This window comes from Heterodontus francisci, chromosome 4 (genome assembly GCF_036365525.1).
Source record: "Heterodontus francisci isolate sHetFra1 chromosome 4, sHetFra1.hap1, whole genome shotgun sequence".
Taxonomy (NCBI): Eukaryota; Metazoa; Chordata; class Chondrichthyes; order Heterodontiformes; family Heterodontidae; genus Heterodontus; species Heterodontus francisci.
Genome location: NC_090374.1, coordinates 101047119 through 101069704, shown reverse-complemented (window position 1 = coordinate 101069704; position 22586 = coordinate 101047119). Strand labels below are relative to the sequence as shown.

The 22586-nt window shown below is 41.0% G+C and overlaps 1 protein-coding gene across 3 annotated transcripts in view; it reads left to right on the top strand.

Annotated features, from left to right (window-relative positions):
* Positions 1 to 18133, top strand: part of cep120 (centrosomal protein 120) — a 130156-nt gene extending 112023 nt beyond the window's left edge. For all 3 annotated transcript variants that reach the window (XM_068029921.1, XM_068029922.1, XM_068029920.1), the window contains 2 exons: positions 12099 to 12244; positions 13243 to 18133. In XM_068029921.1, the coding sequence (XP_067886022.1) occupies positions 12099 to 12244; positions 13243 to 13480 (384 nt within the window). In that variant the 3' untranslated portion in view covers positions 13481 to 18133. The remainder of the gene's footprint in view (positions 1 to 12098; positions 12245 to 13242) is intronic.
* Positions 18134 to 22586: the final 4453 nt, after the last annotated feature.

Genomic DNA, 22586 nt, shown 5'->3' with positions numbered 1-22586 from the left:
TCTTGTGGCTGAGATATTTCCTCTTGTGGCTGAGATATTTCCTCTTGTGGCTGAGATATTTCCTCTTGTGGCTGAGATATTTCCTCTTGTGGCTGAGATATTTCCTCTTGTGGCTGAGATATTTCCTCTTGTGGCTGAGATATTTCCTCTTGTGGCTGAGATATTTCCTCTTGTGGCTGAGATATTTCCTCTTGTGGCTGAGTCCAGAGCTTTGTGGTGGTGGGGGGGGGGGGGGGCACTATTTTTAAAATTAGGTGTCACCCTTTTAGGGCAAAGACGAGGCAAAATTTTTTTCTGAAGGTTGTGCGACTTTGGAATGCTTTGCCTCAGAAGGTGGTGGAGGCGGGGTCATTGAATATTTTCAAGGCGGAGGTAGATTCTTGTTGGGCAAGGGAATCAAAGATTATCGGGGGTAGATGGGGGTGTGGAATTCGAGACAAACGGATCAGCCCTGATCTAATTAAATGGCAGTGCAGGCTCGATGAGCTGAATGGTCTACTTCTGCTTCTAATTCGTAATGTCGTATGCGATTCAGGGCAGTGGGAGGTGTTGCATCTCCATCCCTGATCTCACTAAATAACACCTCACTGGAAGTGTTAGAAAATTCTGCTACTTGGGTCCATGGTGACAGACAATCTGTCCCTTGATGCAGAGCTAGATACACACCGGGAAAGCAGCTACCACCTTTGGCCGACTCGCAAATTAGGATTGGGATAATACCAAGCTGATGGTTTATAAAGCCACTGTTCTCAGCACCTTGCTGATGTCTGTGTAACATGGGTGATTTACAGCTATCAGAAAAAGCTCAATAATTTCCATCTTCGATGTCTGCAGCACATTGTGGGTATATTCTGCCAGTACAAAATCACAAATGTGGCAGTCCTCTCAAAGGCTAAGCTCCCAAGTGTGTTGGCACTAATCAAACCGAGGCAGCTTCAGTGGATCGGATACGTCCACAGGATGGAAGATGGTGGCGTACCCGAGGACCTTCTGTGTGGTGAGGTAGCTAGGGCCATATGACAAGTGGGGTGGCCATAGCTCCGCTTCAAGGATTTTTAAAAAAATTCATTCATGGGATGTGGGCAACGCTGGCCAGGCCAGCATTTATTGCCCATCTCTAATTGTCCTTGAGAAGGTGGTGGTGAGCTGCCTTCTTGAACCACTGCAGTCCATTTGGGGTAGGTATACCCACAGTGTCATTAGGAAGGGAGTTCCAGGATTTTGACCCAGCGACAGTGATAGAACGGCGATGTAGTTCCAAGTCAGGATGGTGTGTGACTTGGAGGGGAACTTGCAGGTGGTGGTGTTCCCATGTATTTGCTGCCCTTGTCCTTCTAGTTGGTAGAGGTCGCGGGTTTGGAAGGTGCTGTCTAAGGAGCCTTGATGCGTTGCTGCAGTGCATCTTGTAGATGGTACACACTGCTACCACTGTGCGTCGGTGGTGGAGGGAGTGAATGTTTGTAGATCGGGTGCTAATCAAGCTGGCTGCTTTGTCCTGGATGGTGTTGAGCTTCTTGAATGTTGTTGGAGCTGCACCCATCCAGGCAAGTGGAGAGTATTCCATCACACTGCTGACTTGTGCCTTGTAGATGGTGGACAGGCTTTGGGGAGTCAGGAGGTGAGTTACTCGCCTCAGGATTCCTAGCTTCTGACCTGCTCTTGTAGCCACGGTATTTATATGGCCACTCCAGTTCAGTTTCTGGTCAATGGTAACCCCTAGGATGTTGATAGTGGGGGATTCAGCGATGGTAATGCCGTTGAATGTCAAGGGGAGATGGTTAGATTCTCTCTTGTTGGAGATGGTCATTGCCTGGCACTTCTGTGGCGCGAATGTTACTTTCCACTTATCAGCCCAAGCCTGGATATTGTCCAGGTGTTGCTGCATTTCTACATGGATTGCTTCAGTATCTGAGGAATCACGAATAGTGCTGAACATTGTGCAATCATCAGCGAACATCCCCACTTCTGACCTTATGATTGAAGGAAGGTTATTGATGATGAAGCAGCTGAAGATGGTTGGGCCCAGGACACAACCCTGAGGAACTCCTGCAGTGATGTCCTGGAGCTCAGATGATTGACCTCCACAAACACAACCATCTTCCTTTGCGCTAGGTATGACTCCAGCCAGCAGAGGGTTTTTCCCCTGATTGCCATTGACCTCAGTTTTGCTAGGGCTCCTTGATGCCATACTCGGTCAAATGCTGCCTTGATGTCAAGGGCAGTCACTCTTACCTCACCTCTTGAGTTCAGCTCTTTTGTCCATGTTTGAACCAAGGCTGTAATGAGGTCAGGAGCTGAGTGGCCCTGGCGGAACCCAAACTGAGCGTCACCGAGCAGGTTATTGCTAAGCAAGTGCTGTTTGATGGCACTGTTGATGACACCTTCCATCACTTTACTGATGATTGAGAGTAGGCTGATGGGGCGGTAATTGGCCGGGTTGGACTTGTCCTGCTTTTTGTGTACAGGACATACCTTGGCGATTTTCCACATTGCAGGGTAGATGCCAGTGTTGTAGCTGTACTGGAACAGCTTGGCTAGGGACGCAGCAAGTTCTGGAGCACAGGTCTTCAGTACTATTGCCGGAATATTGTCAGGACCCATAGCTTTTGCAGTATCCAGTGCCTTCAGTCATTTCTTGATTTCACACGGAGTGAATCGAATTGGCTGAAGTCTGCCATCTGTGATGCTGGGGACTTGAGGAGGAGGCCGAGATGGATCATCAACTCGGCACTTCTGGCTGAAGATTGTTGCAAATGCTTCAGCCTTATCTTTCGCACTGATGTGCTGGGCTCCCCCATCATTGAGGATGGGGATATTTGTGGAGCCACCTCTTCCAGTTAGTTGTTTAATTGTCCTCCACCATTCACGGCTGGATGTGGCAGGACTGCAGAGCTTCGATCTGATCCGTTGGTTATGGGATCGCTTAGCTCTGTCTATCGCATGCTGCTTACGCAGTTTGCAAGCGTGACTTCAAGGCCCTAAAAGTCGACTGTCTCACGTCGGAGTAACCAGCTGCTGAAAGGGAACTGACGGCACATCCTGTGGACTGGTGTGCACAATCACAATGACCAGTTGATACAGCAGCTTGGCAACAGACACCAACACCGAAAACAGCAACTCACAGCGTCACTTGGCAGCTTCACGTGTGGCACTTGTGGCAGACCCTTCCTCTCGAGGTTGGCCTTCACAGCTATCAGCAAAGGTGGCACCAAGAGAAGACCCCCAACCACCCCACCTAAATGGATTGTTTGCTGCATGTGCATCATCTTTTGTAGATGGAAGGATGTCAACACAATGTACATGATGGTTTTTATGATTTTCTTAATTTTAAGTAAAAGATACTACTCTGATGGGTCAGTGGATTTACATTGTGTAGCCGGTTTGTACTGAGTTAGCCACCTCAGCCAGCGTGAATGTGCACAAGTTACATTTGGCTTTACTACTCTTGGATTAGGGAGTGATGAAGTATAAATTATTTGTCCCAAGTATGTGAACAACAAAAGATGACAAGATTGGTTCAGCTGTGATTTAAGTTCCCTTCTGGTAAAGGCCTGCTCGGGTCTGCAAAAAAAAAACCTAACCCAAGCCCGACAGAACCACATCCGACACCGCCCGAGCCCTTCCATTTTTTCCCGTGCCTGACCTGACCATCAGTTAACTTAACTTCCACATTTCACATTTCACTTTGTTGCTGATCTGCACAACCTTAAAATAACTAACAAAACCACCTTTCTAGTCCAAAAATTAAATTAACATTGGGGGTCTGTTTGGGTCGGGTAGCAGACCTTTACCTTCTGGTTGAGCGGTAACATAAGTGTCAAGGTTCTCGTACATGCAACAGACACTTGTGCAAAGTACTAAAGGGTGAATGTGGGACACAACCAAGAAAGCAGTTTATATCTTCAGGAGGTGGAGGGGAAAAATGTGTTCTTTTTGCCATGTCAGTATAATTTCAGGCTCATATGGCTGAACAGTGGAAGCCCTTTTCAGTAGTTTGCATCTGTGGACCTAAAAATCTAATGTACTATACACACTTGGTACACATTTTAGTCACTATTTCATCACACTATTCTGTCAAAATTTATCATTGTGAATGATTGGCAAACTGAAGGGAAAATGTTGACAATTTAATTTTTCACTAGTTTTAGGATCTGACCACTCCGTGGCTCTGTAGAGCAAGCTTCTAAAGTGTCTTCCGATGTTACCATTCTGTTCGGAAAACAAAAATGGAATTGACCATGGTAACACTGCAGACAGTACATTAATATGCATTATCTGAGCAGGTATTTGACAGTTTCGTGATTAAGACCCACAAACCCTGCATTTGTTGCAATATTTTCTTGAAATATGAGTATTTCTTCAGCTGCAGAAATCTCATTTGATTTGAACTTTCAAGAGTTCTATAAATCATTTTAAAAATATTTTTTCATAAACAGTGTCAAAACATTACTAGCCCTTTTTTTCTCTCGCCACACACTATTATTGAATCACGGTAGGTCTAAAATCTCAGCCAGTGTCTTGAAACTCCCAAACCTTTGTAGAGTTTTGTCAAAATATTTCCATAAACCATTGCATGCAGAAGGAAATATCAAAATTCCCTAATAAAATGTTAATGACAATATCCAGCTGCAGCCTCCTTGAGATTGAATGTGTTGCATCGTTGAGTTTTTTTGTATCAGACCATCAATGTGAAGGCATGCTTGTTACAACTGAAAGTTTGGAATAACAATTTTGACCACAACAGTTACACATTGTGCTGACAAAGCAGTCTGTGTTCATTTTGTGTGTTAATTTTGTTCCTGCAGTGCATTTTTGAAAAATAAGTTTGCAAGCTTTGATTTCTGAAGGCTAAAGATATTGCTTCCTGGCAACTAGAATATATTGCCTGCTCTTGTGCCCCTCCCCCCAATCTTCAGCGTTCTCCACTCTAAATAATTAAACTGATTAATTTCTGAGCAATTTGGCCAAAGATCTGTTGTAAATTTCCTTTAAAAAGCACTTTAAGGTCCAGTTTTATGTGAAAACAATGTCTTGAAGTCATCCAGGCCCTCCTATCCTCTTGTCAACTCTGGGTTATTTTCTGAAAACTACACTTGAGTTTTTCAGCTTCTGCCAAGGGTTCTTCCTACAGCTTAGCAATCAGTATGCAGTGGCCAGTGTTTGACCATTGTTTAGTCTAATAGGCACGTGTTTACAACTCCTCTTGAGATTTATGAGCCGTACTGCCAAGTTAAGATGTTTATTTACTTGGTAGAGAGACCTCTTAACAGTGGCACCTGTAAGGGACAATTTTGTTTTTTTTAATCTGGTGACCATTTTCTATTTTAAATATTAATAAAATTAATGCAGTCAATAACTTCAAAGCCTGGTGATTGAACATATCAATAGATAATATCACTAGGTGTCTTCTAACATCAGCTACATACCATTTTATACTACATTTTTGGAATGAAATAAATCTCTTTATAAAAGTTTAACCTATTGTTTCAAACATCTTGGCTGTTCCTACTGTGAAACCATGTGGTGGCCTTGAAGTATGGTGTGCACATTTAGTTATTTCTTTTGGTTATCAACATTTGTAAGTAATTCAGCTGGTAGAATTGTATGGTTAACAACATTCTGCTTGGGGTTTGCCACTATATGAAATTATTAAATCCACAAGATTGAAAACTGCAACCTCGAGGTTTATTCGTGATTTTTTAAGTTGGAATCCTAGAAATGACAGCACAGATAGGGTGCAGAACTGTAATCCTCATTTCAAAGTATAGCATTTTCACAATGCTTTGGAAATGAAAGTCACTAATTTGCTATTGATAACCATTCTGATTGTTATTTTTAAGTAATTCTGGATCTTTACAAATATTAAAAAGATAGTGTTTCAGATTTCTTGGTTGAGACGTTAAATGTCTCCTTGCAGAAATAGTGATGCTTTTGTAGTTGATGGAAATAGTAATCCATAACATTAAAGGAACAGATTTGTCTGTTAATGTGTTTTGAAGATAACTTAGGATTTTTACTGACTATTTGTTTTAATGTAAGAAATAATGTAGTATTGAAATGTTGCAGCAGAGAACTGTAGTGATAATATTGTGAGAGAATGAATGTGGGGAGGACTTAAAAAGTGATGCATATACAGGTGAATGATGTGAGCTGGAAAAGAAACCAGTAACTGATATTCTTATCATATCCGGTTGTCCTGACTTTCAGTTAAGTAAGTTCCTTTTTAGTTGGATCTGTACTCCAAATGTATCCAGTAACTATGGTATCAGCACTAAGTGTTAATGAAGTTAGATGCATTAAGTCATCATTCAGCTGTGTTTTCACCATAGTTAGAATGTGGTAACGAAAGTGAGAAAGCAAGATGTTGTTGAATTCAACTCCCCCTCACAACCGCACCCCCTGCAAAAAAGAGAAAAAAAAACATTTTGGTCTTCAGGTAATCTATCTTGTTCTATGTTCTCTTTAACGTTGTACAAAATCTGAAGTAACATTTCAGTGTGATGCAGCATTCCAGATGAAGTAATGTTATACGTTAATACATTAAATATTTTTGCCAGATTACCTATTACGGAAGTGACTATCTCTACCAAGCTTATTGTCAACTGTTGAATCATTTTTCAAACTTTTCTTTGTTGGTGTCCCTCAGCAAACTTTGACAGAATCTTGGTTTATCCCTGTTAGAACTTCTGAAAGATGGTGTCATCTGCCCAAATGAAAACATTGCCATTATCACAACGTAGGCCTCATTAATGTACAGAGTCAGAAATACACAAGAACAGAAGAAATAGGAGCAGTAGTAGATCAGATGGCCCTTTGAGCCTGCTCTACCAATCAAAACTATCATGGCTGAACTTAGGATTCAACTCCACTTTCCCGCCCCTTGATTCCATGAGAGACCAAAAATCTGTCCATCCCAGCCTTAAATGTATTCAACGATGGAGCATCCACAACCCTCCAGGGTAGAGAATTCCAAAGATTCACAATCCTTTGAGTGAAGTAATTTCTCCTCATCTCAGTCCTGAATGATTGACCCCTTATCCTGAGACTGTGTCCCCGTGTTCGTGATTCCCCGACTAGTGGGAACAATCTCTCAGCATCTACCTTATCACCCCTTTCAGAATCTTGTATGTCTCAATTAGATCGCTTCTCATTCTTCTAAATTCCAGAGAATATAGGCCCAATTTCATCTCAGCCCCTCATCCTTAGACTGTGCCCCAGTGTTTTAGATTCCCCAACCAGCGGAAATAATCTGTCTACCCTATACAGCCCCCTTAGAATCTTGTATGTTTCAATGACATCACCTCTCGTACTTCTAAACTCCAACGAATACAGACCTCATCATAGGACATAAACCCCTCATCCCAGGGACCAATCTAGTGAACCTTTGCTGTACTGCCTCCAATGCAAGTATATCCTTCCTTAAATGTGGAGACCAAAATTGCACATAATATTCTAGATGTGGTCTCACCAAAAACCTGTACAATTGTAGCAATACTTCCTTATTCCTGTACTCCAATCCCCTTGCAATAAAGGCCCGACATGCCATTTGCCTTCCTAATTGCTTCTTGTACCTGCATGTTAACTTTCTATGTTCCTTGTACAAGTGCACCCAAGTCTCTTTGAACATCGACACTGACAAGTTGCATACCTTGTTTAAAAAAAAAAAATTCTGCTTTTCTGTTCTTATGACCAAAGTTCATAACTTCATATTTCCCTGCATTCTACTCCATTTGCCATCTTGTTGCCCACTACTTAACCTGTCGAATGCCTTTTGGAAATGCCGATATACTACTACTGCTGGCTCCTCTTTATCTACCCTACTAGTTATTTCCTCAAAAATCTCTAATAAATTTTTCAAGCAGCACTTCCCTTTAGTAAAACCATGTTGACTTGTTCTAATCATACTGTGCTTTTCTAAGTGCGTTAAGACTTCCTTAATAATAGATTCCAGCATTTTCCCAACAACTGATAGGCTAACTGGCCTGTAGTTCCCTGTTTTCTCTCTCCCTCCTTTCTTGAAAACAGTGTAACATTTTCCAATTTCCAATCTGATGGAACTATTCCAGAATCTAAGGAATTTTGGCAAATCATAGCTAGTGCATCCACTATATCTGTAGCTATCTCTCAGAACCCTAGGATGTAGACCATCAGGTCCTGGAGATTTGTCAGATTTTAGTCCTTTAAGTTTCTCCAATTCTTTTTCTCTGCTGATACGAATTTGCTTAATTTCCTCACTCTTTTTAGCCCCTAAGTTACAATCTATTTCTGGTATGGAACTTGTGTCTTCTGCTATGAAGACGGACAGAAATTATTTGTTCAATACCTCTGCCATTTCCTCATTCCCCATGATAATTTCTCTTGTCTCTGCTTCCAAGGGATCAATGCTTACTTTAGCTACTCTCTTCCTTTTGATATACCTATAAAAGTTCTTACAATCTGTTATATTACTGGTTAGTTTACTCTCATTTTATTTTTTCCATTTTTAGCATCCTTTTGGTGGTCTTTTGCTGGTTTCTAAAACACTTAACACAAACATTAAAAAAATAGGAGCAGGAGTAGGCCCTTCGAGCCTGCTCCGCCATTCATTATGATCATGGCTGATCGTCCAACTCAGTGACCTGTTCCCGCTTTCTCCCCATATCCTTTGATCCCTTTCACCCCAAGAGCTGTATCTACCTCCTTCTTGAAAACATACAATGTTTTGGCCTCAACTGCTTTCTGTGGTAGCGAATTCCACAGGCTCACCACTCTCTGGGTGAAGTAATTTCTCCTCATCTCAGTCCTGAAAGGTTTATCCCGTATCCTTAGACTATGACCCCTGGTTCTGGACTCCCCCACCATCAGGAACATCTTTCCTGCATCTACCCTGTCAAGTCCTGTTCGAATTTTATAGGTTTCTATGAGATCCCCCTCGCTGTTCTGAACTCCAGTGAATATAATCCTAACCGACTCAATCTCTCCTCATACTTCAGTCTCCCCATCCCAGGAATCAGTCTGGTAAACCTTCGCTGCACTCCTCCTATAGCAAGAACATCCTTCCTCAGATGACGAGACCAAAACTGCACACAATATTCCAGGTGTGGGCTCACCAAGGCCCTGTATAATTGCAGCAAGGCATCCCTGCTCCTGTACTCTAATCCTCTCGCTATGAAGGCCAACATAACATTTGCCTTTTTTACCACCTGTTGCACCTGCATACTTACTTTCAGCGACTGGTGTACAAGAACACCCAGGTCTCATATATTCCCTTCTCTCAGTTTATAGCCGTTCAGATAATCTGCCTTCCTGTTTTTGCTACCAAAGTGGATAACCTCACATTTATCCACATTATACTGCATCTGCCATGCATTTCCCACTCACTCAACTTGTCCAAATCACCCTGACGCCTCTCTGCATCCTCCTCACAACTCACCCTCCCACCCAGTTTTGTGTCCTCTGCAAATTTGGAGATATTACATTTAGTTCCCTCGTCTAAATCCTGAATATATATTGTGAATAGCTGGGGTCCTAGGTACCCTACTAGTCACTGCCTGCCATTCGGAAAAAGACCCATTTATACCTACTTTTTGTTTCCTGTCCGCCAATCAATTTTCTATCCATCACAATACACTACCCCCAATCCTATGCGCTTTAATTTTACACGCTAATCTCTTATGTGGGACTTTGTCGAAAGCCTTCTGAAAATCCAAATAAACCACATCCACTGGCTCCCCCTCATCAACTGTACTATTCGCATCCCCGAAGAATTCTCGTAGATTTGTCGAGCATGATTTCCCTTTCGTAAATCCATGCTGACTCTGTCCGATTCTACCACTGTTCTCCAAGTATTCTACTATAAAATCTTTGATAATGGACTCTAGAATTTTCCCCACTACCGACGTCGGGCTGACTAATCTACAATTACGTGTTTTCGCTCTACCTCCCTTTTTAAATAGTGGGGTTACATTAGCTACCCTCCAATCTGTAGGAACTGTTCCAGAGTCTATAGAATCTTGGAATATGACCACCAATGCATCCACTATTTCTAGGGCCACTTCCTTAAGTACTGTGGGATGGAGATTATCAGGCCCTTTGGGTTTACCAGCCTTCAATCCTATCAATTTCCCCAACGCCATTTCTCTACTTACACTGATTTCCTTCAGTTACTCTCTCACCAAACCCTGTGTTCCCCAACGTTTCTGGTATAATATTTGTGTCCACCTTTGTGAAGACAGAACCAAAGTATGCATTTAGTTGGTCAGCCATTTCTTTGTTCCCCATAATAAATTCCCCCTGTTTTTGTCCATAAAACATTTGTCTTCACCAATCTTTTTCTCTTCACATACCTATAGAAACTTTTACAGTCAGTTTTTATGTTCCCCGCAAGCTTACTCTCGTCCTTAATCAATCCCTTGGTCTTCCTTTTCTGAATTTTAAACTGATCCCAATCCTCGGGTCTGTTGTTTATTCTGGCGAATTTGTATGCCTCTTCCTTGGATCTAATCCTCGCTCTCATTTCCCTTGTAAGCCATGGTTTGGCTACCTTTCCCGTTTTACTTTTGCGCCAGACAGGAATAAACAACTTTTGCAGTTCATCCATGCGCTCTTTGAATGTTTGCCATTGCTTATCCTCTGTCATCCGTTTAAGTAACACTCAATGATGTGCTAGTGAGTGAAAACAATAGAGAAGTGCAAAAACAGAACTCAGTTTTCTGCTGTGCTCTTCGTCCATAGCATGTCTAACCTAGATGATCAGTAATCTGAACTTGTGTATCCATTTATGTACCTCATTTTGAAAGCCTGTGACTTTCATATTGCCAAAGTTGCACAAAGTTAAGATTGTGGGGTATTGTTTTTCAACTGTTCAATTTTCTCTCCTCCTTTCAAAGAATGATTTTGCTGGTTAATATCCTTGTGCTGGAAGAGCGAGACAATTTTTCAACAGCGTATCATTCCTACTGCTGCCTGATGAGCTGATTGTAAGCGTGAGCTACGCATAGTCTTCACCCTCCGTCCTCAATATCAAACCAAAATCTGATAATATCCCACAGGCTGTTCTCAAAAGGCAGTGTGTTTTAATAACCAAGCATCCTTAATTAAATTAACATAGACTTGTGCCTTGATCATCATTCCTTTTAGTCAGTAGGGAACCACATTACCAAACTGATTTTTCTGCTGATATTGGAGAGAGAACCAAAAGGATTTTTTCACTTATTTTCTATTGTAATTATGGAATAACTTTAGCACCAGACTCACTTTTGTTTGGAGTGCAAGTAGAATTCTAATTAAGATACTAATGAATAGAATCTGCTTCAGGAACATTGTGGGCCGGATTTTGTTCAGAGCGGTGTTGATTTTCTGTGGACATTTGCACTGGAAGTTTCTGTCAGCTAACTAGCCAAAATTACAGCATCCCCCAGTGCATAGGGAACCTGAGTGAACAGGGCAAGAAACTGGGTATGTACTTAACTGATTAACTTGACAAACTGTTAATGAGCAGCGCAGAGTAAGATTCAGAAAATGTCAGATTATTAAATTGAATGTCAAATCTGGCACAGAAACTCTATGCTGTTCAGTATATTTCAGTGGTGAGTCAGACAGTGAGATTCCATTTTTGGGAAGCTTGTGGAAGAGCAGTATGTTCAGACAGCAACTTCCATATTAACTACACTTATGCGCTTGCCAGAAGTTGCTGTCCTATACATGAATAACAAAGCACTGTTCACTTTAATGCTACTTGTATAGCAAAATCCAATGTTTAGCAATTTGCGCATAATTTACTATTTGATCAAGATAATTACAAATATAACTGGCTGACAAGTTGCTTATTGGGATAAAGTGTTGTCTTTTGTTCAGAATTACTGTGCAATAGAAGTAATAAAGTTGCAATTAAACTTTTTGATTCATTATCAGATTTCCTATTGAAGTAATGTTGCTTCCTAAAAAAATTAGTGAAGTGTGTAATCCAGATTTTAAAAAATGCAAAATTGTTAAACTATCAATGAATAGGTGGCTGAATAAAATCAAATCCCAATTAATGATTGATGAGCTGTTTGCTAAACCTGAAAAGTAATTAGTTAACTAAATATTCATTTAAAAAAAAAAATTCTTTGTTTCAGCGTGAGCAGGAAAATGCCATGGCCCGACTTAAGAAGCAACAACAAGAATTGGAACATATGAGGCTGCGGTACCTGGCAGCTGAGGAGAAAGAAGTGGTTAAAACAGAGCGACAAGAATTGGAGAAGATTAGGAATGAGCTGAACAGGTACTGGTACAAGAATGCTGCTTTTTTTTTGTAAAATATGTTTTTGAGGACTTTTTGTTGAATTATGGAATTGATTCATCTGGAAGCTGGCAGAGATGCTGAACTTTGCGCTTTTTTTTTTTAAGAGAGGTCACCAGAGAGGATTCCTGGACTTGGCTTGTAAACAAGCCCTTAGTGTTTTCAGATAAACTGCCAGCAGGGAGCTTGTTGTTTTGACTTGGGGAGATGTTTACAAAGAAGTGACAGGTCAAGATTTATATTGGTCAGGAGGCTAGACTTCAGGAATGCTTTTACTTTCACTTTGAATTGTTACAAAAGGCAGTTGGTTTTTGCCTGCCAAGAAAAACCCAGCTTGTCTCTCTCTTGGAAAGAAACGTTGCATATCCAGTGTGTCAGTCTCCTCTTTCCTCATGCATTTGAAGAAACCCTGCTCATTGAATGTGTTGGAACTGAAACACCTGTTGCCGCATTTCTGCTGTAAGGCCTAGCTGAAGCCTCTGTAGCTGCATTTCTTGGAAAGCCTACCAAACTGATCTTCAACATAGCCTGGAAAGAACTGTTCTAGGAAGATCCAAGTGACCGCCGTCTATACGCATTTGGGACACCAATGTGTGTGTGTGTCAGGGGCTATGGTAAAAAGGGAACTTTAATATTTCAATCTGTGTGTTTGTGCTTTACCTCATTACTGGTAAAGACTGGTTTTATAATAAACTGATAATTTTGTTTATTAAAAAAACCTGGTTGGTATGTTTTATTCTGGGATAATAGAGTCCATGATTGACCGTATCAGTAAGTGGGAAAAATTTTAAATACATGTTACACGTGGCGCAGTGGAACTAGAATAAACTGTACATTCCTCCTGCCTTGGCCGTAACAACCTACCTTCCTATTTGGTATTTTAAGGTAGCGCTTAAACTTTTTGTTTGCCTCATAGGAAATATTGTTTATTATTTTCATGGATTTTTAAAATTCTCTGCTCATTGTTTGTGTTTAATCAGGTTAAAACTACAAGAAGATAAAAAAGAATCTTCAGATCACCGAGCCCCTGCCAGTGGAAGGGAGGCTGGAGATCATGCTCAACATCCAGATGAGGCCTTGGACAATTATCTTGCACGGCTCATAGAGGAGAGGGACACTTTACTAAGGACAGGAGTATACACTCATGAGGATCGTATTATCAGTGAGCTTGACAGACAAATACGTGAAGCTATGACAAAGAGAGGCAGTCAGAGATGAGAATGACACTTAGGAAATCTTTGTATAGCATAAACCAGGACAACCATATAATTCCTAATCATAATTGCATCTACCATGTTCTACCCTCTTTGATACAAAATGAGTGTATATTTTGTGAATATTTCAAACTTTTGATACTGATTGTGTTTACACTTTGATTTTTATACAACTTTTAATGTATTTTTGAAAATGTCTTAGCATGAACTAGAATTTTTTTTATTTGTACAGTAACTTTTTACAGATGTCATGTTTTTCAATGGGTCTGTAAATAGCAATTTTTGGAGAGTAAACTTTATTCAAATTCTTTAAACACTTGTAAATGTTATGCATTTTTTCCTTTGAACGCACCACTAGGCTGATAAACTTGCACTATAAAAGTCAGAAAATCAGCCATCAAGAAGAACGATGTGATAGTGCCTCACAGTAAAAACAATAGCTGAAACAGAGGAAACATTCATTTTGAAGTAGGGTAATAGAATATGGAGATAACAGAGCAGTTTCCTCCCCAGTAAACAGCAATAAATTCACAACCAGGGATTCAAGTACATGGAAATTTTGCAACTGAGGAGCAGACATTTTGATTCTATCTTCAATTGAGTTGTGAACATGGAGTACTTAATGATTTTATTTGTGATTTTCAAATCGTATCTCAGAATTTACCCAGTACATTTACTGTTTTTATCATCTGACTGAAACTCCGCTTGGAACACAAGCTGCCTTATTCATATTAATAGTCCTTTATGCCATATACATTATATGGTTAATGTAATTTGGTTCCATCTTTGTGACTCGAAGTATAGAATTCTTTAATATAAAAGCTTTCTAAAATGTATTTTCAGTGTATCTCCTTTGTGTGAAAGGAGAAACTTAACTATTTACATGCACTTGTGTCATATGTGAAAATAGTTGAATTGATACTTTTTGGAATGAGTATTTACCACGCAGAAGATGTCAAATCAATGCATACTTGGTACTTCACAGAGAAGAAAAATAGAAATGTGCCATCAGTCGTGTTATTTTAAATATTTTAAACCTATTTCACCATGGAGGTCTTTAAATGCTTTTGATCATTTAGTTGTTTTTTTCATGGCCAAATTGTTTTGTAATATTTTTAGCCTAACTGATTTTAGCAAAATCTTAACCCTGACTTAACAATTTAAAAATAAACAGGGTTGTGGAAAAACACAATTCATGCCACACCTAGGTGTGCCTAGGGCGGCACAGTGGCGCAGTGGTTAGCACCGCAGCTTCACAGCTCCAGGGACCCGGGTTCGATTCTGGGTACTGCCTGTGTGGAGTTTGCAAGTTCTCCCTGTGTCTGCGTGGGTTTCCTCCGGGTGCTCCGGTTTCCTCCCACAAGCCAAAAGACTTGCAGGTTGGTAGGTAAATTGGCCATTACAAATTGTCACTAGTATAGGTAGGTGGTAGGGAAATATAGGGACAGGTGGGGATGTTTGATAGGAATGTGGGATTAGTGTAGGATTAGTATAAATGGGTGGTTGATGGTCGGCACAGACTCGGTGGGCCGAAGGGCCTGTTTCAGTGCTGTATCTCTAATCTAAAAAAAATCTAATCTTGACTAGAGTTTACAATGATTAGATGAGGAAGTACTTTTATATTAAATTCCTACCAACAATTTCAGTATTGGCAAAAATACATTGCAAATATTGACCAATATTTAAAGCAGCACCAACTATTCATTCACTGTAAATCTTGCCACTGACCACCTCAGCAGTTACAAGATTTTAAAGCATAGTGACTTTTGAAAAATAACTGGAATGTGAGCCAAGTACTCTTGTGCAGGCCAGTACTAATCAATTTGTTTTCATGCACAAGAATATTCAGGTGATGATTTCAATTTCTCTCAAACTTAAGCTTATTTCTTGTAGTTAACTGTCAAATGATTTATTCCCAGCATGCTTTTCTCCCCCTATTAAAACTTTTGTCCCTTTACAGGTGAACCAAAAAGAAGTTCATGAGCCTACATAATGTTAGTTTGCTGATTCTTCAGAATACATATTCCAATTTTGACTATATGTCAAAGAAGGGAATATTAATGACAAAAGCTGTGGAAAGGTCCCAGCGAATTGAAAAACTGCAAATATAACGCCCCTGTTCAAAAAAGGAGGGAGACAGAAAGCAGGAACCTATAGGCCAGTTAGCCTAACATCTGTCATTGGGAAAAGGCAGGAATCTATCATTACGGAAGTAGTAGCAGGACATTTAGAAAATCATTATATAATCAAGCAAAGTCAACATGGTTTTATGAAAGGGAAATAGCGTTGGACAATTTCATTAGCGTTCTTTGAAGATGTAATGTGCAGGGTAGGAAAAGGAGAATCCGTAGATGTAGTGTATTTGGATTTCCAAAAGGCATTCGATAAGGTACCACATAGATGAGAGGTCTTATGGTATTAGAAGTATATTAGTGTTGGTGGAGGATTGGCCAACTAACAGGGAACAAAGTCTGGATATATGGGTCATTTTCAGGTTGGCAAACTAACTTATGCAATGTTATGGGGATCAGTGCTGGGGACTTAACTATTTATAGTCTATATTAATGACTTGGATGAAGGGCCTGAGTGTATTGCCAAATTTGCTGACAATACAAAGATGGGAAAGCAAGTTGCGAGGAGGACACAGTCTACAAGTTTGCTTAAGTGGGCAAAAATTTGGCAGATGCAGTAAAACTTGGAAAAATGTGAGGTTATCCACATAGGTAGAAAGAAAAGCAAAACATTTAAATAGAGATTACAAAATGCTGCAGTACAGAGGGATCTGGGTATCCACATACATAAATCACCAAAAATTAGCGTGCACATCTAGCAAGTAATTAGGAAGGCCAATGGAATGTTGGCCTTCATTGCAAGGGGGATGGGATATAAACATAGGGAGTCTTGCCAAAACTGTACAGTGTGTTGGTGAGACCACACCTGTGTACAGTTTTGGTCTCTTTATTTAAGGAAGGATATACTTGTATTAGAGGCAGTTCAGAGAAAGTTCGCTAGTTTGATTCTTGGGCTGAAGGGCTTGTCTTATGAGGAAACGTTGGGCCTATACTCATCGTTTGGAAGAATGAGAAGTGATATTGATTCAAACAAGTTTGAGAGGTCTTGATAGGGTAGTTGCTGAGAGGATGTTTTCCCCTCATTGGGGAATCTAGAACTAGGGGGCATAGTTTCAGAATAACAGGTTGCCCATTTAACATGGAAATGAGGAGACATTTCTTCTCTCAGAAGGTCGTGACTCTTTGGAAGAGAGCAGTGAAGGCTGGGTCATGGAATATGTTCAAGGCTGCGATACAGATTTTTGAACTATGAGGGAATCCGAGATTATTGGGAACAACAACTTGTATAGAGCTTTTAACGTAATAAAACGTCCCAAGGTGCTTCACAAGAACGTTATAAAACAATGTATGACACCGAGTCACAAAAGGAGCTATTATGTTAGATGACCAAAAGCTTGGTGAAAGGTATGTTTTAAGGAGTGTCTTAAAGGAGGAAAGTGAGGTGGAGGGGCAGGGAGGGTATTCCAGAGCATAGGGTCTTGGCAACTGAAGATGTGGCTGCCAATGGTGCAGCGACTAAAATCGGGGATGCACAAGAAGTCAGAATTATAGGACTGCAGATATCTTGAAGGGTTGTGAGGCTGGAGGAGAGTACAGAGATGGGGAGAGGTAAGGCCATGGAGGGATTTGAAAACGTAGATGAGAATTTTAAAATCAAGACTTTGCTTAACCGGGAGCCAATGTAGGTCAGCGAGCACAAGGGTGATAGGGGAGCAGGATGTGGGCAGCAGAATTTTGGATGACAAAGTTTACAAAGTGTAGAATATGGGAGACCAACCCGGAGTGCATTGGAATAGTCAAGTCTAGAGGTAAAGAAGACCGGGACGAGGGTTTCAATACCAGATGAGTTGAGACGGGAGAAGTTGAGCAATGGTACGGAGGTGCAAATAGCCATCTTAGTGATGGCACAAATATGATGTTGGAAACATCTCGTGGTCAAATGTGACACCAAGGTTGTGAACAGACTAGCTTAATCTCAGACTGTTGTCAGTGCAAGGGATGGAGTTGGTAGCCAGGGAACTGAGTTTGGAGCAGGGACTCTGAACAATGGAAAAGGCAGAAAAGTGGGATTGAGGCCAAGGTCAGATCAGCCAAGATCTTATTGAATGGCGGAGCAGGCTCAAGGGGCCAAATGGTGTACTCCTGCTCCTATTTCTTATGTTCTTGCCCTAACCTTAGAGTAGCATTAGTAAACTTCTGGTAAATGGCTGACAATCAGAAAATAGTACACAGCACAGGAGACTTAAAATTTTTCTCCTTTGTGACCCATTAGCCCCCACCTAGTGAAATAAAAACACATTGTAAAATTTGTAACTGACATTTCTAGCATTGAATAGGAAAGTCTGCACAATGAAACCACAATATGTAAGTAGTCAGTGTGGATCACAAGAAATAAACTTACTATTTGAATCTCCTGCAAATGAATGATGGATTTGAAATTTCATAACCAAGCAGCAGAGGGAGCTGCTTCAAAAAATGCATCTTGTCTTTCAGGATTTCTATCTTAGTCTTGGTTTTATGTTTGCCACTGTCCTTGAAACTTATTATTTAACAATGGATCAAAGCTTAAATTGCAAATTTTCAATGCAACTTTTGTTTTCATTGAATTCATCTTTGGTTTTATAAATGAGTGGTTTTAATAAAATATTTTTTTGTCTGTTAACCTATCAAATGTAATCTAGTTACATTATTTCCTGGTAACCTTGTAGTGATTGAGTCACAATCTTTTAATCCTTAACCACAAGTTCAAGGCATAGCAAACACCAGTTTGCAGTATACATACCGTGTGAGTGGATCTGTTGGCAAGTCAGGGATGAATAAAATTGTCCAGTGTATTTGAAAATCACATCCTGGAATAATTTTCAGGTACAATGTGATCTCTAGCACCAAATTGATCCTTGGCATCAAAAGATTGAGTTATGAAGAAAGCCTGAAGCAGCTGGGGTTCTGTGGCCATGAATGAGGTTTCTGAAAGGGATGCTCTATTGATATACAAGATATTAAACTGCATACGTGATGAATCTAGACTGTTTACTTCAAAGGTATGTCAGGATATTAGACCAGACGGCATAGATTAGGGGCATTTAGGACGGATATCAAAAAGCACTTCACACAAAGAGGGTTGAACGCTTGGTATTGTAGTGACTGAAAGATTCACTTCAAGTGAGTGGTAGGTAATGCTTTAGGGTAAAAGGAGTTGAGATTTTTTTTTTGCTTTAGATGGGTCAGTCAAGAATTTGAATGGCTTCCTTCATCATTTTGCACTTTGTGATTTTGGTCAGCATTTTTATGGTGAGGTAGCTGGGGCCAGACGACGAGTGGGGTGCCCAAAGATCAGCTTCAAGGATGCTTGCAAGCGTGACATGAAGGCCCTAAATATTCACTGTCGCACCTGGGAGTAACTAGCTGGTCAAAGAAGGAAATAGCAACACATCCTGTGGACTGGTGTACACTACCATGACAACCAGTTGCTGCAACAGGCGACAATGTCAAAAACAACACCTCAGCATCACATGGCAGTGTCAGGTGCAGCATTTGTGGCTGAACCTACCTCAAGGATTGGCCTTCATAGCCATCAGCAAAGGTGCACTAAGAAAAGACCCCTCACCCCGCCCCACCTAAATGGGTTGTTTGCTACATGTCCATAATCTTTCATAGATGGAAGGATGCCAACCATATTCAACATTTACCATATCATTAATGTTAATAGTTCATGGGCAAGTAGAGATAGAAGAAAGAACAGAGTACCTACCTTCCAGCAAGATGATTGCAGATTCTTGTACCAGGAGATATGTGCTTGCTGATGTAAGGGACGAGGACTTGCCCCGGTATCTAAAAACGCCTTGAGAGTCAAATGTCTTGTTCAAACAAGCGATCTTTATTACGACCATGCAAGGTGAGGTCCTACTCTCACGAATGATCATAGGGATTCTACTAGTACAATGTTTGAGCAGTCAATTTACACAGTTACAGGAGGTTTATTTGACAAGCTGTTAGTTTAATTCCCATCTTACTCTCTTCCCTGATCTCATCCTTCCTTGATCATATTATTCACCTCGTCAACCTCTTGATTAGATTATTCATGTGATTTTCTGTGTCTCACAGACAAGCGTTTCTCAAGTTTCAGGGGCCTAAGTTTTATGCCAAAGATCATACGATCCCCAAATGTCAGCCTCCCCTTACAGAGCCACCTTTTGGCCCTTGGCCAACTAACACTAAGTGCTCCTTGCTCCATCACTGTTGGCCAGACAGTTTAGATTTGCACAGTTACATTTTCTAAATTATTTCTAACATCTCAATTTAGGTACCAGGGTACAACATTCAACCATCAGTCCGATCGCAATTAGCAACTACACCACCACCAGTATGTGGGAAGCAATTCTAATCCGGGGTTAAGGTCCACCCTAATACTCCAGTCCCAAACCGTCTCCCACCATGATGCGTCCTCCAGTTCGGCTTCCACATCCTCTCCCAGTTGTTTGACCTCCTGTTGGATTGGGTGATACTTCTCCATCGTATGTCACCTGCATCAGTTCATGGTGGGCGCTGGAAATTTCAAGGGTACAGTTTAGGGTGGTATTAAAACCATGCGTGGCTCGTTTTCCTACCCCTGTGGGATATGGACAGACAACATGTTCCCTACAGCCAGCCGGCAAGGTCCCGTAAGGAGGGAATTTCTCTGGGTCACGTATTTGGGTACGAGGTCGTACTTTAGCCAATTGGTACTCCCATGATCACTGTATTCTCTATCCCGAGAAGGTTTTGGATGCCCCTGATTCTTTAGTGTTTTGCTGGCATGTTGGTTAAATTCTAACTTAAAATTTATTTAAACATTGCTTTGCTCAATATGACTTAGAAGTCAGCAAGCTCTAAAGCTAACAGCTGTAATTCATTAATAAATACTGACTGTCTCTACACAATTATTCCAGCAATTCAATTTTTAAAAAATTAAGAGTTACAATTGAATCAGTGAATCTGGCTGTGCAGTTCAGCCACAAAGCTAGCCAATGTGCTCATGTACACTTAATGGAGTCTAACAACCTCTCTCATTCAGGATACAAATAATGAACAGTTTACCCAAAATGGGACCCTTCAGTCACCATTCACATTGGTTGGACAATTTAATAACAAATAACTTGAATAGAACTTAATCCAACAAGTAACTACATACAGATATAATAGGGGTTATAAAGTGAGAACTACAATGGATGATACTGACGCTAGATTTATGCATGACTGCTTTAAGTATAAGGGAACCTTCATTACCTACATTTTGCAATTTCAGGCACTGCTGTTCCCCATTCCCAACTTCCGTGAGCTATTCCTTAGGCAGACTAGTTTGTTAACCGTGACATTTAACGTGCCACGCGCCCGATCGCAATTGACATCGCTCGAGTTCTTATAGAACGGGCCTTGTTGGATCCCCCAGTCAACCGACTTGGTTCCTTCCGCGATCGTGGTTGCCAGACATATCAGCAGTACTGCAGTTTTCATTGTCCTGTAAAGAGAGAACAAAGCAGATGCCGGTCGTCACCAGTTAGTCCTTATTATTCTTTGCATTTCCATACTCCTTGATCTGTCTCTAGTGTTTCCACCAGCCTTTCCCTTCCACATCCACAGGTACAAGTGTTGCTGGTCATCGGGACCTTGTAAGGTCCTTGCCACCGAGGTACTAAGCCTGGTTTTGCAAGTAGGACCCTAGCAATCACTTGATCCCCTACTCCTGGCAACTTTTCCCTGTCCTTTAGAATAACTTCCAATTCTGATGTTCCCTACTTAACCACATTTGAATTGTGTCTTTAACATGCTGCAAAAGTTTGAAAGGTTAAAACTGGGTTTCTGCCAGACTTCTACAAGGCTCTGGACTTATCTTTATATCTGGAAAACGGACTGGAACTTCATCCCCAGTAGCCAGTAGTTTTGTGCCAGTATGTCTTAGCTTTAAAATCACACTGAAAGTCACAAATTCAAGCACACCAACATCATGTGCCCAAATAAGATAAATAAATTCAAACACCCACAGACAGAAAAGAGTAGCACATGTGTTTAAAGGAAGGGAAACAGAAATAAATCAATTACATCAATGATCCCAATTCTCCTTTCTTCAAATGTCTTGCAACAACTATAATTAGAAACTAAAGGAAAAAGATAAACTCTCACAAAGCAGACAAACTCCAAGAGGTTATGCAGCAGCCTTTCACAGTCATTCCTTGATGAGTATTCTGAACTAGCTGATATGCTTTCCCTTTTCTGAGGCCCACAGCTCTAATTACCAAAGTCTTCATTTTGTCCCAGGTGACTCGAGCCATTCTCCCTTTCTCTGGTAGGGCTGAGTAAATCCCTGAGCTTAATGCATTGTCTATCCTGGTCTCGCGCTAGGACTGCAAAACCCAGTAGCCAGCCCTTAACATCTTCTCGCTCCTGCTCAGCTTCACTACACCTCTGCTTCAACAGTCTCTCGTCTGCCTCCCTCTTTTCCCTTTCCCTTGATATATCTGCACAATATGCCTCAGGAACTCCACTTTCCCAGCCCACCGACCTATCTTTTCTATATGTCTGGGTAGTTCCTCTTCTTGTTTATCCCTTTGTGTAATTGACTCTTTGTCCTGTCAACTATGGCACACCTATTTATTTTATTTTTTTATTTAGAGATACAGCACTGAAACAGGCCCTTCGGCCCACCAAGTCTGTGCCGACCATCAACCACCCATTTATACTAATCCTACATTCCTACCACATCTCCACCTGTCCCTATATTCCCCTACCACCTACCTATACTAGGGGCAATTTATAACGGCCAATTTACCTATAAACCTGCAAGTCTTTGGCTGTGGGAGGAAACCGGAGCACCCGACGAAAACCCACGCAGACACAGGGAGAACTTGCAAACTCCACACAGGCAGTACCCAGAATTGAACCCGGGTCGCTGGAGCTGTGAGGCTGCAGTGCTAACCACTGCGCCTTCCTTCTCTTTCCTTAATTTACTTAATTCTAACTCCAACTGTCTACACTTTGCCTCCTGCTGCTTACACTTAGCCT